The following is a 13,548-nucleotide window of genomic DNA, read 5'->3' on the forward strand; positions in this document are numbered from 1 at the left end:
ACCTTTGTTTAAAAGATTGGCGCCTTGGTAGTGGGCGGTAGACTGACAACGTTTTTAACGCTTCGTATAACACATTCAGAGGTGCGAAGCCATCGAAGAAAAAACGTCAAGTTTGATTTCATTTAACGCACAAGCGTAACTGAGAGAAGAGATAACTGAGACTTGAAAGACTGAGCTTCTCATTACAACTTTTTCGTTTTCGTTTTAAAAAATAAATACAAAATTGTAAGTTTTTTGTGACAATCAATATACGTAAATAGTTTTAAAATAAAACTTAAGAAACTGTTCCGATACATCGTAAGCAAATAAGAGTACAGTTGGTAATCCCAAAAAAATCTTTATTATTTTCTGATATCTTCTGTATTTAAGTACAAACAACACCAAAATTTGCTAGGTTACATCCGCATAGCAACCAGTCAAAACTAAAGATACCATCAAAAACATAAGACATTCTCACTTAATCCGGGATATACATTGTTTTTATCACATTTGTACAAGCAACTCGTTCGCACACTAACTCATAACTAATTCTTGAGTAGGAGACGAGTTTTCTCTTAATCTCGCGGTGAATTCATTGACTAGATTGTCAGTTTGGTCTTTGTTTTCTGTGTGACGCATGCCGGTGGATGACTGAACGTCATCTCCAACTTCATGCTTGCTGTTAGCAATAACTTGGTGTAAAATGTCGAACAAACAATTACCTATAAAAAATATACAAAATGTTTGATAAAAAAGGTATTAAAAAATCCAGTAGCAACAATGGTGAGATTTCCATTAAAAGAAAGAATACTTAAAGCTGTTCAATCCACAAAAATAATTGTTGCAGTCAGCATTACGATACAAAATAAAGTTGTTACAACCGATACTTCTGTAATAATTTCTTAAGACAATTACCTTTAATAAAATCATTATCCACCAAATTAACAAGATAAAAATTATCATAAATGTTTTGAATAATTGAAGCAGATTTTGATCCTTCTTCATAGAGGGATTGCCACTGTTCAGTCCAAAGAGAGAATGCTTCATCCTAAGAAAAAAAAAGGAAGTATTTATTACAGCTTTCCTGAAAGTACACACGAGGAAATTGAGATCGAAATTCTGGCGTTCAAGCGATTCACCAACTAGTTGGTCCATCTTCAAATCCCATTTTTACATGCTATTATTGTTTGTTCAACAGAAATACCGACCTTCCAAAAGTTGAAGCTGATTGGATCAACAACAGTAGGTTGCACGATCTCTTTGCCAGGAAACACACCCCACGTGACTGCAATTGGAGAGTATCGGTCTGCATTTGTGTTATCGTAGTAACCCTGTAAGTAAAGAATAAAATACAGTTAGCGAAATTGATTTTTTTTCCACAAATGTTATGTTTGCACGAATATCACGAATCGTCGAGTACTGTCCAGTGCCCACTTAGACACATGACCCAATCCAACCCCCTCCATTCCGACTCTCCACCTCTTCCCCCAACTTATTTGACGAATTTGATGATATATCTAATCATACCAATTTACAATTTTAAGGACTCGCTGCTCAGATTTAAATCAAGAATTCTGAAGTTCAACGTTCTACCCGTTACTTTGTCCATTCGAAAATCCTTTTCAAACTTGTAGAAATTTTGTCTGAGTACGAACTTGTTTCACTATAGCGCCCTTACCGGCGTTAATTTTCACGGCAATGGCGCCATAAAGGCCGGTATTATATCTATATCGATGGGAATTTGAACGTGAAAATTTGACAAAAAAACGGCAGAGTGGTAAAATACAGGTACGTGGAAGTTTTATCAACAGCTGCCACCAAAAAACACAGACCAGATGTAAAACGCAACAAATTGAGTAGAATCATGTAAAATACAGACCACCTAGCATGGAACTCACCTGACTATCAATGATATGATAATTCACTTGTGGATATTGTTTTAACACATCCAACAACGCCTCCACATATTCCTTCCTCATAAAGAATTCTAGGTACGCCTTCTGGTAGATATATCCGCCGGCACCGCCCCAACCAAACTTTTCATCAGTGGATGGTGCCGCATTTACATTCGGCTGACTGTTAATCGTAAGAAAGCCTTCACCATTTACTATGCTCAAATTTCGAAGTAATAAGCCCGTTTCCAACTGCAATTCATCGTCGTTAAATGGTAACGATTTAACCTAAAGAATAGAGATGCAATTTTCATCTTATTTTCAAATTACATGTTTTTTTTATTAGCAAGTTTAAATTAGGCTGGGATATGCTTATGCAAAAAAACACAATCGAATTAGAGTATGCCAACGTTATGTTTATTGAAGAAAAAAAAACTTAAACTTATGGGATAAGAACAGATGGTCCTTATTTTCGCTTTAAAAGCACAGCAACAAAACTAAAGGTATGATTACACAAGGAAGTTCAGATAGTATAGTGATGTTAATTAAGTCTTATTGTGTAAAAGGTATTACAAAAGGTTAGTGTATAATTAAAATACTCATAAAAAGTACTCATCAAAGCTGGGAAATATGTTTAGCATATGTTTAAAAAATTTCCCTATGTGAGCTTAAATATGGTTATAAGCTGTGTATAAAAACATGTACATTTTGGGATTATCTTTCCACTGGAGCGCTGAATATTTTTCCTTTAAACTTTTATAGCCACAAACTTGGAAATTAATGTATTTAATTTAGTGGAATTAAAGCAACGAATATACACAAGTTATCGGACGGTGCCGAGTAGCTACAATATGGCGTATATTTGAGTTTTTCAACTTTTACAGAAAATCATATTTTAAGCTAGTTTGTATCAAAAATGATTTTATTAAGCGTTTGGTATACGTCTTTAAGTTAAACACATTTTCAGATTGATGAGTTTTAAAAACAACAACATACAACTCAGAATAAAAATACAAAAAATAAACAAATCACTTCCTTATTTGTGCAGCTATATTTAGTATTACTTCAAATTTCACTAGTAATTTAACATTATATCAAAGTTATTTTCCGACGAAATAACATACGCGGGAATAATCAACACTTTACCCTTATTTTCCTTGCCAGGTAAATAACATTGGAAAACGTATCAACACTTTACCTGGTGTCCCCACTTATTCTCCTTGCCATTTAAATAACATTGGAAAACATGGTAGACATCTTCCAACGAGTCCAGTTTCTCACCCCACATATGAGCGCGCTGTTCCTTATCTTTTTGACTTCTTAAATAAAACAAGTGATGATCTGTCAGTTCAGCAAATGATGGAGACGCTGAATTTCCCCAACGTCCATTAGGGAATTCGTCCCACTCAGAAGTCCTGTGTACATAACTTTTTGGTCTTGCAGCCCAAAATATAGGCCGAACATCTTCTTTTATTCGTTTAGAATGTGCAGAGTGTTTCCATGGTAACGGTCTGTGAATGTGGTATTGCTTCCAAAGGCCTACTACTTTTAGAATCTCTATTGTCGCTACTTCACGATTAAGAGTGTAAAAATGTAGTCCAGGTACTTCGTCAGAATTTAAAAGTTCTTTGCACATCATTGTCGCATGTTCGACACCAAATCTCCGAATAGCTGCGTCATCGTTTTTTATTTTCTCCAATACATCTGTAATGTTTTTGGGTACTTCCAATTTGGACAGTTTTACAAGCTGACGCAATGAAGCGTAACCCTAAAAGAAGAGAAAGTTTACTGAAATAATAATAAAATTTGCCCCTTGCTAAAATAAATTTCGCTAAGAATTGTTAAAATAATTTTGTTTTTCTGCAATAATTTTACTTTAGCACAAAGACACAGGGAAATGTCTGGGTAGAAAAAAGCATGCAAAATAGGTATTGCAAAAAATTTAAATTTATGCGATGGAAAGAATCTAAAAAATGATTTAGTTTAGAATAGACAAAATTTCTTTGAGGTATTAGTCATATTTCAAGGTTTTTAAGGTTTTTAAATCAACTTATTTGCTAAATTAAATTTTGCAAGACTAAATTTCCTCTTAAATTTAACTTCTTCAAAGTAATAATTGAATTTGAAAATTTTGAAAATAAATTAATATTCTCCTATTCTATTAATTTATCTGTTTTCACAAAATTACGAAAACCTGGCAAAAGCAACGACAAGCATACAAATATGTCAATGTTGGTTTCCAAAAAGGCATGAAAGTTGTATGTTAAAATAAGAGTTCAAACAGGGGGGAGAAATTTACCTGAATTGGCATAATGCCCGGTATTATTGGAATATTAATGCCCATTTTCCGACAATCTTTAACAAACTTGAAAAACACGCTTGTCTCAAAAAACAACTGTGTTATAACAAAGTCTGCACCAGCATCAACCTTTTCTTTTAAGTATTTTAAGTCGTCTTCATAAGATGTGGCGTCCGGATGACCCTGTGGATAACCTGGTAGATAGGGAAAAAAATATTGTAAAACAAGAAAAACTCAAAAATAATCCGAACAAACTTTTTCTTATTTTTTAATTTTACTTAAGCAGGCAATGTATTCACTGACTTTTTTGCATAAAAGATTAAATTTACAAGAATGTCAAACGATTAACTTCAAAAATTGAAAGAATACACAAGATATTATTCTGTCTTCGAATGGGGTTATCTGTTGTTTTGTCAATAATAAAAATTATGTGAAATATATCTCTGCATGCTAATTCCTAAGCGAACTATATAAAACTTTTAAAAAAGTATTAAAGAGAAGATTTTCTAAACCATGTTTGGTTGAGACTCCTGGATGTAACACAGTATACAGAAGTCTATATTTTAATATAATAGCAATAAACAAGACTTCACCTGCCACGCATATGGTGAAAAAATCTTTGAAATGTTTACGTATAAGACGGACCATATCACATCCATATTTAAGGGTTTCATCAAGATACTTCCATTCTTCACCATTTGGCGGATCTATGTTTTAAAATTAGCACTCTTATCATATATTTTTTTTAATAAGGTGTGTAAAAGTAATATTTACATTGTTTCTTTTACACCGTTAAGATCACAGTGGTTGGTGTTGACCGATAAAAACAGACTCTGGCTGATTGTCCAGCACGTTTTAGAACTGCAACAGGATTCTTAGAAGACAATAGCCATTTTTTATGGGGAAAAATTAATTTGTTCTGTTTGTCCAAAAAGTTGCATAATGTACTTACCACCACGCAATGCCAGCACATTCCTCAAACCAAGATTTCTTGCTTTTTTCAGATTCTTGATAACAATATCAGATGTCATGTTAGCACAGGTCATGTGCAACATTGTCTCTAAACCACAATAATTTGCAGCTGTACTTGCAATGGTAGTTGAGCTTGTTTCCTTATCCCCAGAAGGATCTCCTAATGAAAAAATAATGCCACTATATACGTTTAAAGTTGTGTAGTACTGGTGAATTAAGTGACAATTATGAAATAAAGCATGTCTGGTGGATTAGGCAGTTCTTAGACGTTTGCATAAGCATAGTTACAAAATTTAGCACTGCTATCTTAAAGGATAACTATAGCAATTGATAACAAATTTTATTAGTGTGAATAAGAACTGTGTCATTATTATATATTTGTGAGCTTTTGTTCTAGAGAAATTTAAGGTCAAAGTAATTCTATGGTTACTGCCATGACAGTGTCAATTGGGAATTTCTGTTCAGTAAAATGCTAACTTTAATTACATCCCTGCGAATTTCGCTAATAAAGGAGTTAATGACACATTTTGCTTCTCAATTTACATCAATTTAAAGAGTTTTTAATATAGGAAGTATATTATTTACAGTTGTAAAGAAATCCAAAAAAAAGTGTGAATCATTTTTCAAAAACAAAATAGAAATTCAAATTTCCTAGAAATTAAATTTTTAAAAATTTCCCAAATAGTGAGTTATCCAATAATTTTTATAGAAAATAATTTTCGCATTTTGCCAAAAACATACAAAATTCTGGAAAAATAATTCCTGCAAATTTGATCTTCTCAACTCTATCAATTTTCGTAAAACAATGTAAAAGAAGTTATTTTCCATCATATCATATATAAATAAAACAATTCTTCTTTCGCTTTTCACTGTGAACTACTGATTAGCACTTCCGTTTTTCTTTAAGATTCACAGACATGCTTGATAAAGCATACAGCTATATTATAGTGTGTGAAAATATTTTTACTGTCAATTTTTTTTTCTTTACCACCATTTGGTGCAGCATAAGATGCTGCTCAAAAATCTTTTAAAATATACAAAAAACTTATGTTAGAAAAACTTGGTTATGTGGTTAAATCAAAGTTCATTTCAAAACAAAAAGCAACTAAAAAAATCTGATAATAAAAGGTTGGAGCATTTTACACTTGTGTTCATATGCTGTATGCTTTTTCACACTTTGCAAGCTTTGACCAAAAATAGTTGTTTACGCTGTTACAACATCTTCCTATTAGTTCCTAACAAAATCTTATGATAGCTTTTTCTCGTTTTGCGTTTTGTAATGTCTTAGGAGTGATGTACATACTTATGGTATGTCAGCAGACGTAGCGCAAATACAACCACCACCTTGCAAAAATTTTAAAAAAATAGCAGATATAGCACAAATGCAATTTATCATTTAGGCTAAAAGTCAGTAATTACCATAGCAACAAAGCTTACCCAAATTACCACGGTTAAATCTAAATAAGGTGAATTGGATAAGATATGTTTAAAAAGCGGCAAGCATTTTCAAAAATGGTGAATTTGTTAGCTTTTTTTAGGAAATTTTTAAACCTCATAGTGACAGACTGAAAACTCAGCTTTCATGGGTTTCATGGGAAACAAAAAATATACTTTGAAATTGTGAAGAACAAAAAGTCTGTTAAGAGGGTACAGGTGGAAATTTTAACGGCCTATATCCGATAGGCATGACAATACAAATATGGACATCACCACTTACTAATAAGCATTATGGCTTAGGGCTTAGAATTATCAAATCATGACTTAAAAACCAAAATTATTTAATTGATTGGAGTTATATATATAATATATAAAATTTTCTGTTTAATCGTCACTGTTTAAAGCTTCCATGAAATACTCCACTGATGTTGCTCTGCATGAAACTCAATTTTAAAATCAATATTGTAGACAGATTGCGATGCTTACCTTGAAAACTTTGAGCGAAGTTGTAAGTTTTGGAGAACATGATTACGTAAGGTGTGTATGAGTAAAAGTTAAAAAAAATGGAATTTATGAAGTTTTTCTTTCACTATGCAAAACAATATTAGAAAAAATTAATGCATATGGGCAAATTATAATTTTAGTGAATAAATTATATGAAGATTGCTGGACCTAGTAAATTTATCACTATTCTGATTAAACTGTCAGTAAACACCCGCTTTGCTTTGGATAAAGTTACTAAGTTTGCCCTGACCTGATTGCTATATAAAAAACAGAGACAATCATAGTGGGAGATTTCTCAAAATATGGAGACGGTTAAGGTGACAGCACAATATTAAGTGACTCTGTTAATGATGATTAACATTTTGCTTAATTGACAAATCAAATTTGCATTTGCATCTATATAAAAATATTCTCAGTGAAAACAAACTCTGTTCATCCGGAAAAAATGCTAGAAAGTGTGGAATGAAGGATGGTTCTAGGAATAAAAAATGAAGAATAATTTATAATTTTCCTAAATTTGACAATCAAAACAAGACATTGATCTCCCAACAATTTGAGCTTGGCCAAGGTTATTTTTATTATTGTGAAATTTTTGTAAACCTGCTTTAATAACCTGCAATTAAATGTATATAACTTTATTTCGATTTGAATATGGCATTTTTTATTTAAACAGTAAATTACGCAAAAACTTGTGCATGATGCTTTAACAAAGCAAAAAATTCCCCTTACTTTGCAATTAAAAAGAATGTGTCTAAGATCATTTCTGAGATTGGCATAACACATTTGATTTGTATTTGGAGATATTGCTAAATAAACGACTTGCAGGGTGATTTAATGTTTTGGTTTTGCATTGAGAACAATGGACATGTGCATGCATATATGCACAGACAAAAAAAATAAACAATAGATTGCAAAAAACAAGGATAATAAATGATAAAAAGTATATATATTATGCTATATTTAATTTTTGTACAAGTGGTCAAGTTGGACTTTAAACACTCCATTCTCAATTATTCAAAGGTGCAAAAATGCACATTTTTGTTTACATTTGGGCATCAGTACTAAATTCTAGACTCTTAGACCTTGTATCATGTTATAATTTGTGAATTTCTGAATCACCTTGGCTTTGACATGCTCTGAATCAAGAATAAAGAAAAAACATTTAAGGTAAACTGTAGTTTATACTGCCATAATATTGAAACTTCTTTTGAAGTTTTATTAAAATAAATCCGTTAACCTGCCAAACTGCATTGACTGTTATGGATTCATAAAGTTTTACCTTTTCAGAACTCGAAAAATTGTTTTTTCGGCGTGTCTCACTACACAAGTATCAAAAGTTACTTCTGTTTCGGTCTGTCCTTTCATCGCCAAGTTAGTCCTTTTTATTGTCACCCTCTTAAAAAGAACTTAGAGTTTATGAAGTATATTTGAATAATTTAGAGCTTTTAGTTTGAGTGTTTTGTGTTAAGCGTCTTTTATAAGTCTCTCATGCTCCCATAATTAGACCATTTTATCGAATAATCTTAATAAGGATGCTATGTATAGCTAGCTATACATAGCATCCTTATTACCTGATTATCTAAACGAACCGCTCTAGAGACAACCTGCCGAGCTCACTCGCTATATAACTTCATGATTTTGATTATCCTTTAAAACAATTAATTCTGAAAAAGGCATAGCTATATATCTCGCATTTCTAAAAATCCAGAAATCTACAAATATATATAAATAGCCAATTTTGTCTTTTTCCAATGTGGTCCTTTTTTTCTTTCCTGTCAGGATACATGTACATATACAGAAGTTTGTAAACATTTGCAACTCATTTAATGGAAAATGTCTCCAGGTCTCTGATTTCAGAAAGATGTCAAATAGACAAAACACTAATAATAAATTTTATATAATTATACCTGCCGGGTGCCATGTTATATCACAAAATAACGGGCCTCCTCGACTCATACGATCAAATCTTGCCATTAAATTCACTGCGCCATTAGGTGTTCTTGGAGGAAAAAATTCCAAAGAGAAAAATTTCTTTTTTTGTTTGATGTGCTCGCGAATCTTGTCAGAAAGAGACTGGCATTTTAACAATATTTCTTGCTCAGATTTTGGTAGAGTTTCTTCGCAAAATTCTTTTTCTACTTTATTAACCATCTTCACACATGAAAGATGAATTATTTCTTTAACTGTCTTCTCATTTGCTTTTTGTTATTGTAATGGCTGAGAATCCCAGCGCTGCGTTATTTGTAATTTTGTAATTTTACAAGAAATATACTGAAGCAAAGAAGATATTCTACCACCCGGAGTACTCATCGCGTCCGGTGTCAATTGAATTGCCACCAAAATGATTTATTTATGTTAAAAAAAAAACAAAAAAAAAACACGAAAAATGCGTAATAAAAGTACTTAAAAAGATCAAATTAAATTATATTCTCAATAATTTGCGTTACAGCAGTCGAAACATTATCCTAACATCGCCTGCCTGTGGAACTCCGGATAACACGGTTTCTCCATGTGTCAGAAGCGTGATCCTGGATCAGTTTTTCCAGTTGGGGTAAAGGTTTTGTTGCGGCGCGTGTGTCCAATGATAGGATTCTCTTTTTTCTGCCCGGCGCGCAACCTTTTGATCCCCCAGAGCTCGTTGGTTTTTTTAACGAAGCGATGATAAGAGACAAAAAGATTTAATGACAAGGATGGCACGACGGAATAACATTTAAAAAACTCGAAAACTTCTTGGGGGACGAGATTGCTTTGGAGACATCTGTTTCCCCAGGGTTTGTTATCCATGTCAGAGCCGCGATCGCTTACTTGGACGGCTCTGGTCTCAATACACCTTTCCCGAATTTAAATTATCGATTACATCATCGGCATGTAAACGAGGCACTTCTTAGTAAACTTTGTAAACACTAAAAATACAGCTGGTGAGTGTGATACTTTTATGCGTTGTGAATGATCTTTTATTGTGTATTTTTCTAAAGGATTGCAGGTTTTTCTTAACGAAACCACTTATAATGTATTTAAAAACATACTTGTCTTGTAAAAAAAGAATATGTATTTGTGATGGCGAGTAGCAATCAGAAAGGTCAGCAAGAAATTTATCATAATTTAATCTATCCAGGTATATCAACCTCTCGACCCGGTAACTCTTGTTGCGTACTGTTAAGGCCGTTTCACATTACAGAAATATATTGAATCCAATATATTGGAAATTATTGATAACTATTGAAAAATATTGCCTCAATTAATTGACATAATGTGAAACCAACTTTTGAGACACGTTCGAAAAAACATTACGCAATCGCTTTCAATACTTGTCAAGACTTTTTAATTCAAACACGGTTTGAATTAAAAAATATTGCAAGGGAAATTCTTTTGTTGTGAGAAGACTCAATTGTTCTCCGAACAATAGAAAAATCGAATCAGCAAAGTATTCGAAATTTGTCTGTCTGAAATAAACAGTAAATGAAACATACGATCGAAGATAAAAGATGGAGCAAAATAACATTTATTATTTTGAAAGTAAGCCACACGATTTTGCTACGAATGATCAAATACTATTTCCTCAAGCTACGACGCAACAGCAACATGCCGCACATGTCTTCACTCAGAGCTCACCAAAACCAACCTCGTCAATCTTGAGCCAAAACACACAAATATTCGGTCAGAGCGTGCCACAGCAACTTCAACCTTCACTCAGCCCCGTATTACAAAATCCAGAAGATGAAACTTCTGCGAAACCTCAGAAGCGAGGAAGAAAAGGCTTGAAACATGAGAAAGTTTGGAGTAGTGGTGAAACTGAACATTTGATAAATTTGTGGTCACAACACGAAGTTCTATACAAAGTTAGTTGCCCAGGATATATGGACAAAAACAAAAAACAACTGGCACTTGTAGCGATTGCAGCCGAGCTAAATTGTAGCGAGAGTGAAGTACAAAAGAAGATGCACAGCATGAAGACTTATTATGGGACATTACGTCAGAATTATGAGGAATCGAAGAGGAAAAGTGGAAGCGGGAGAGCTGATTTGAAGAAGCCTAATTGGCCTTGGTATGCACTTATGGAATTTTTGAACGATAACTTGTCTTTCAAGCGCACATATTCCAACATGAGACAAAACGAGGCTTCATCGGAGATTGACGATTTAGAGTCTCACAAATCTTTCTATGTGACCCCAAAATCGAAAAACAACCGGAGTAAGGGGCAAAGTTCGTGTCAACAAGATCTGCTGTACGTCAAACAATCTGCGCTTATGGACCTCATATATGTCTGGGCTCATTCGCAGGTATTTGCGGAAACTCTCTTCGTCATACAAACGTAGTTCTTGCACTAAGTTATCGTAAACACCGATCGATTTTCGTTTTTTCATCCACTCCTTCACCCAAATTCTACGCGTAACCTTAGGTTTGGAAAAGTTTGCGGGAGTAAAGTTGTAGCAATAATAATCGCAGCAACCGCTTTTCTCTGTTCCTCAGACATTTTGAATTACAACAAAATTTAAATGGACATTTAAAGAGACATTTAAAGAGTCAATTTGCAATAATTCGAAATATTTTCCAATATAATGAATTCAATAATTTTCAATTGATATCATTATTCATAAATATATTGCTGTCAATATTTTTCTATATATTGCTGTAATGTGAAACGGCCTTTATGCAAAAGTTCTACTCTTAATAAACCCAGAGTTAAACAGGCATTGGAATGTTTTCATTTCCATCGGATCCAAGTTTGAGAAAACAATGGGTAAGCATAATTTCAAGATATCGTAGAAGGGGAGGTGTGATGTGTTCACAGTAAACAAGAACACAAAAGTATGCGAAGTCCACTTTGAAGTACACTGTGTAAAATTAGGTTTTGGTTGTGAACGGAAAACATTAATCAATGGCTCTGTGCCATATATATTTACGTTCAAACAAAAACAAAAAAGGAAAAGTCCGAAAAAGAGCAATTCCTGTAGTAGTCGAAACAGATTCTGAAAGCAAATATGAAAGTTCTTCATCTGATTCTGCTGAGATCACTGAAGAACAACCTGGTTTTTCCCACTCCTGATGAATTAGAAACTATCAAAACTGAGGAATTCAATGTTAAAAGAAAAACTAATTGATGATACTATAAACGACTTTACTGAACAGCTAGCTGTGTGTGTAATGTTGATTTAATTTACCCCAATCTTTTGGGATTAATACAGGATTTACATCAATAAACTCATAGGGTTGTGTTTCGTATGTTTTGATTTATTTGAAGTATTCGATATATTAATATTACTAACAATCTTGATGGTATGTTCTAACGGTAGTAGTTGGTGTGACAATGTAGATCGAACAAGAAAGTTCGCATATTTAATGTTGTTTTTTCTTTTTTGTGTATTGTCAATACAATGAGCAAAACCAACCCGTTTGTCAACCATAAGCATATCTTCTTGCAGTTTTAATATTCTTGGAATTATGTTACACAAACTACCATTAATTCTAGGATCATATAACGTTAGATGGATACCTTTTTGTCAGCATTACTTTTTACAGGGCTGACCATAACTAAGTCTTTAAAAATTCTGTTTTTACTTGGAGCAAATGTAGTTGTTGATGTGAAAATGCTATCAACAGATATGTAAAAACGCAATATTTTACAAAATATAAATTCGGGAAAGGTGTATTAATGAGACACAAAAATACTTTCTCGCGAAAAATGTTTTTTTCCAAATACAAAGTTTGAAAGTAAGTCGGTTGCATCAGGAAATATTTGAAAAAATGTGGTGGAAACAATCTAGTTTAAATCACATGTGCTACACGAATTAATGCCATAAGTTGGCTTACCCTTTCCGTTGCAACCTCCGTGGGGCATTATTTAATAAATTATGGGACAATTGCTTATTGGGGACAGGAGCATGCAACCCAATTTGTTGCATTGCAAGTCTATCGTCTGGTTTCAACTGCATGTTGCTTGAATGTTGGACAAGCAAATGTAAAATTCTTAGTAAATTTCTGGACAACAATTTTTTTCGATGAAAGTTTGTCCAATAATAATGCGTTATTAAATTACATGTGTAAATGTGATCTATGGTGTACCAGCACGTACTACAAGACGCGGTTAAAAGCAGATCTATGAGGTGTCGGATAACACGATACTTCCTTATTACAAAAAGGATTTACCTTCAAATACGTCATACATATAGCTTGTTTTTATATCTGTGCTTTTTGGACGCTTTTCGCTACCCGTGAAAGGTGCTTCGTCTGACCTGTATTGATTTGCTAAAAAAAATTGACTTGATGCTTTTGCGCACGCATACTCCGAAAAGCATTGACGAAGACCTCACGTGAGACTGTGGTAGGTGAATCAACATGGCGCCGTTGCTTAGGATTGCATAATGATTACGAAGGTGATGCACGTCCACAAGATAATTTTTCCTGGTTTAGGTGGTCACAATTTTTTTGAAAAGTTTTTATGTTGAATTGCTTTTTTGCTTAAGA

General features: G+C 33.3%; 1 protein-coding gene across 1 annotated transcript; it reads right to left on the reverse strand.

Moving 5' to 3' along the window:
* Positions 1 to 162: 162 nt before the first annotated feature.
* LOC130641462 (methylenetetrahydrofolate reductase (NADPH)-like) lies at positions 163 to 9,718 on the reverse strand. Its single transcript, XM_057448271.1, has 9 exons — positions 8,991 to 9,718; positions 5,123 to 5,302; positions 4,764 to 4,877; positions 4,171 to 4,364; positions 3,070 to 3,639; positions 1,878 to 2,159; positions 1,188 to 1,310; positions 895 to 1,027; positions 163 to 701 (listed from the first exon to the last, which is right to left on the reverse strand). Exons 1-9 carry the CDS (start codon positions 9,232 to 9,234, stop codon positions 514 to 516), a joined length of 2,028 nt encoding a protein of 675 aa, XP_057304254.1. The 5' UTR covers positions 9,235 to 9,718; the 3' UTR covers positions 163 to 513.
* Positions 9,719 to 13,548: the final 3,830 nt, after the last annotated feature.

Source organism: Hydractinia symbiolongicarpus, chromosome 4 (genome assembly GCF_029227915.1).
Source record: "Hydractinia symbiolongicarpus strain clone_291-10 chromosome 4, HSymV2.1, whole genome shotgun sequence".
NCBI classification, from domain to species: domain Eukaryota; kingdom Metazoa; phylum Cnidaria; class Hydrozoa; order Anthoathecata; family Hydractiniidae; genus Hydractinia; species Hydractinia symbiolongicarpus.

What these genes read in the sequence shown, in the direction of transcription:
- LOC130641462 (XM_057448271.1), bottom strand. Translation starts at nt 9,234, where the DNA reads ATGGTTAATAAAGTAGAAAAAGAATTTTGCGAAGAAACTCTACCAAAA. An exon ending in TGTGCTGGCATTGCGTGGTG is followed by an intron (nt 4,878 to 5,122) that starts GTAAGTACATTA and finishes TTTAAAACATAG; the next exon opens with ATCCGCCAAATGGTGAAGAA. An exon ending in TTTCACCATATGCGTGGCAG is followed by an intron (nt 4,365 to 4,763) that starts GTGAAGTCTTGT and finishes CCTATCTACCAG; the next exon opens with GTTATCCACAGGGTCATCCG.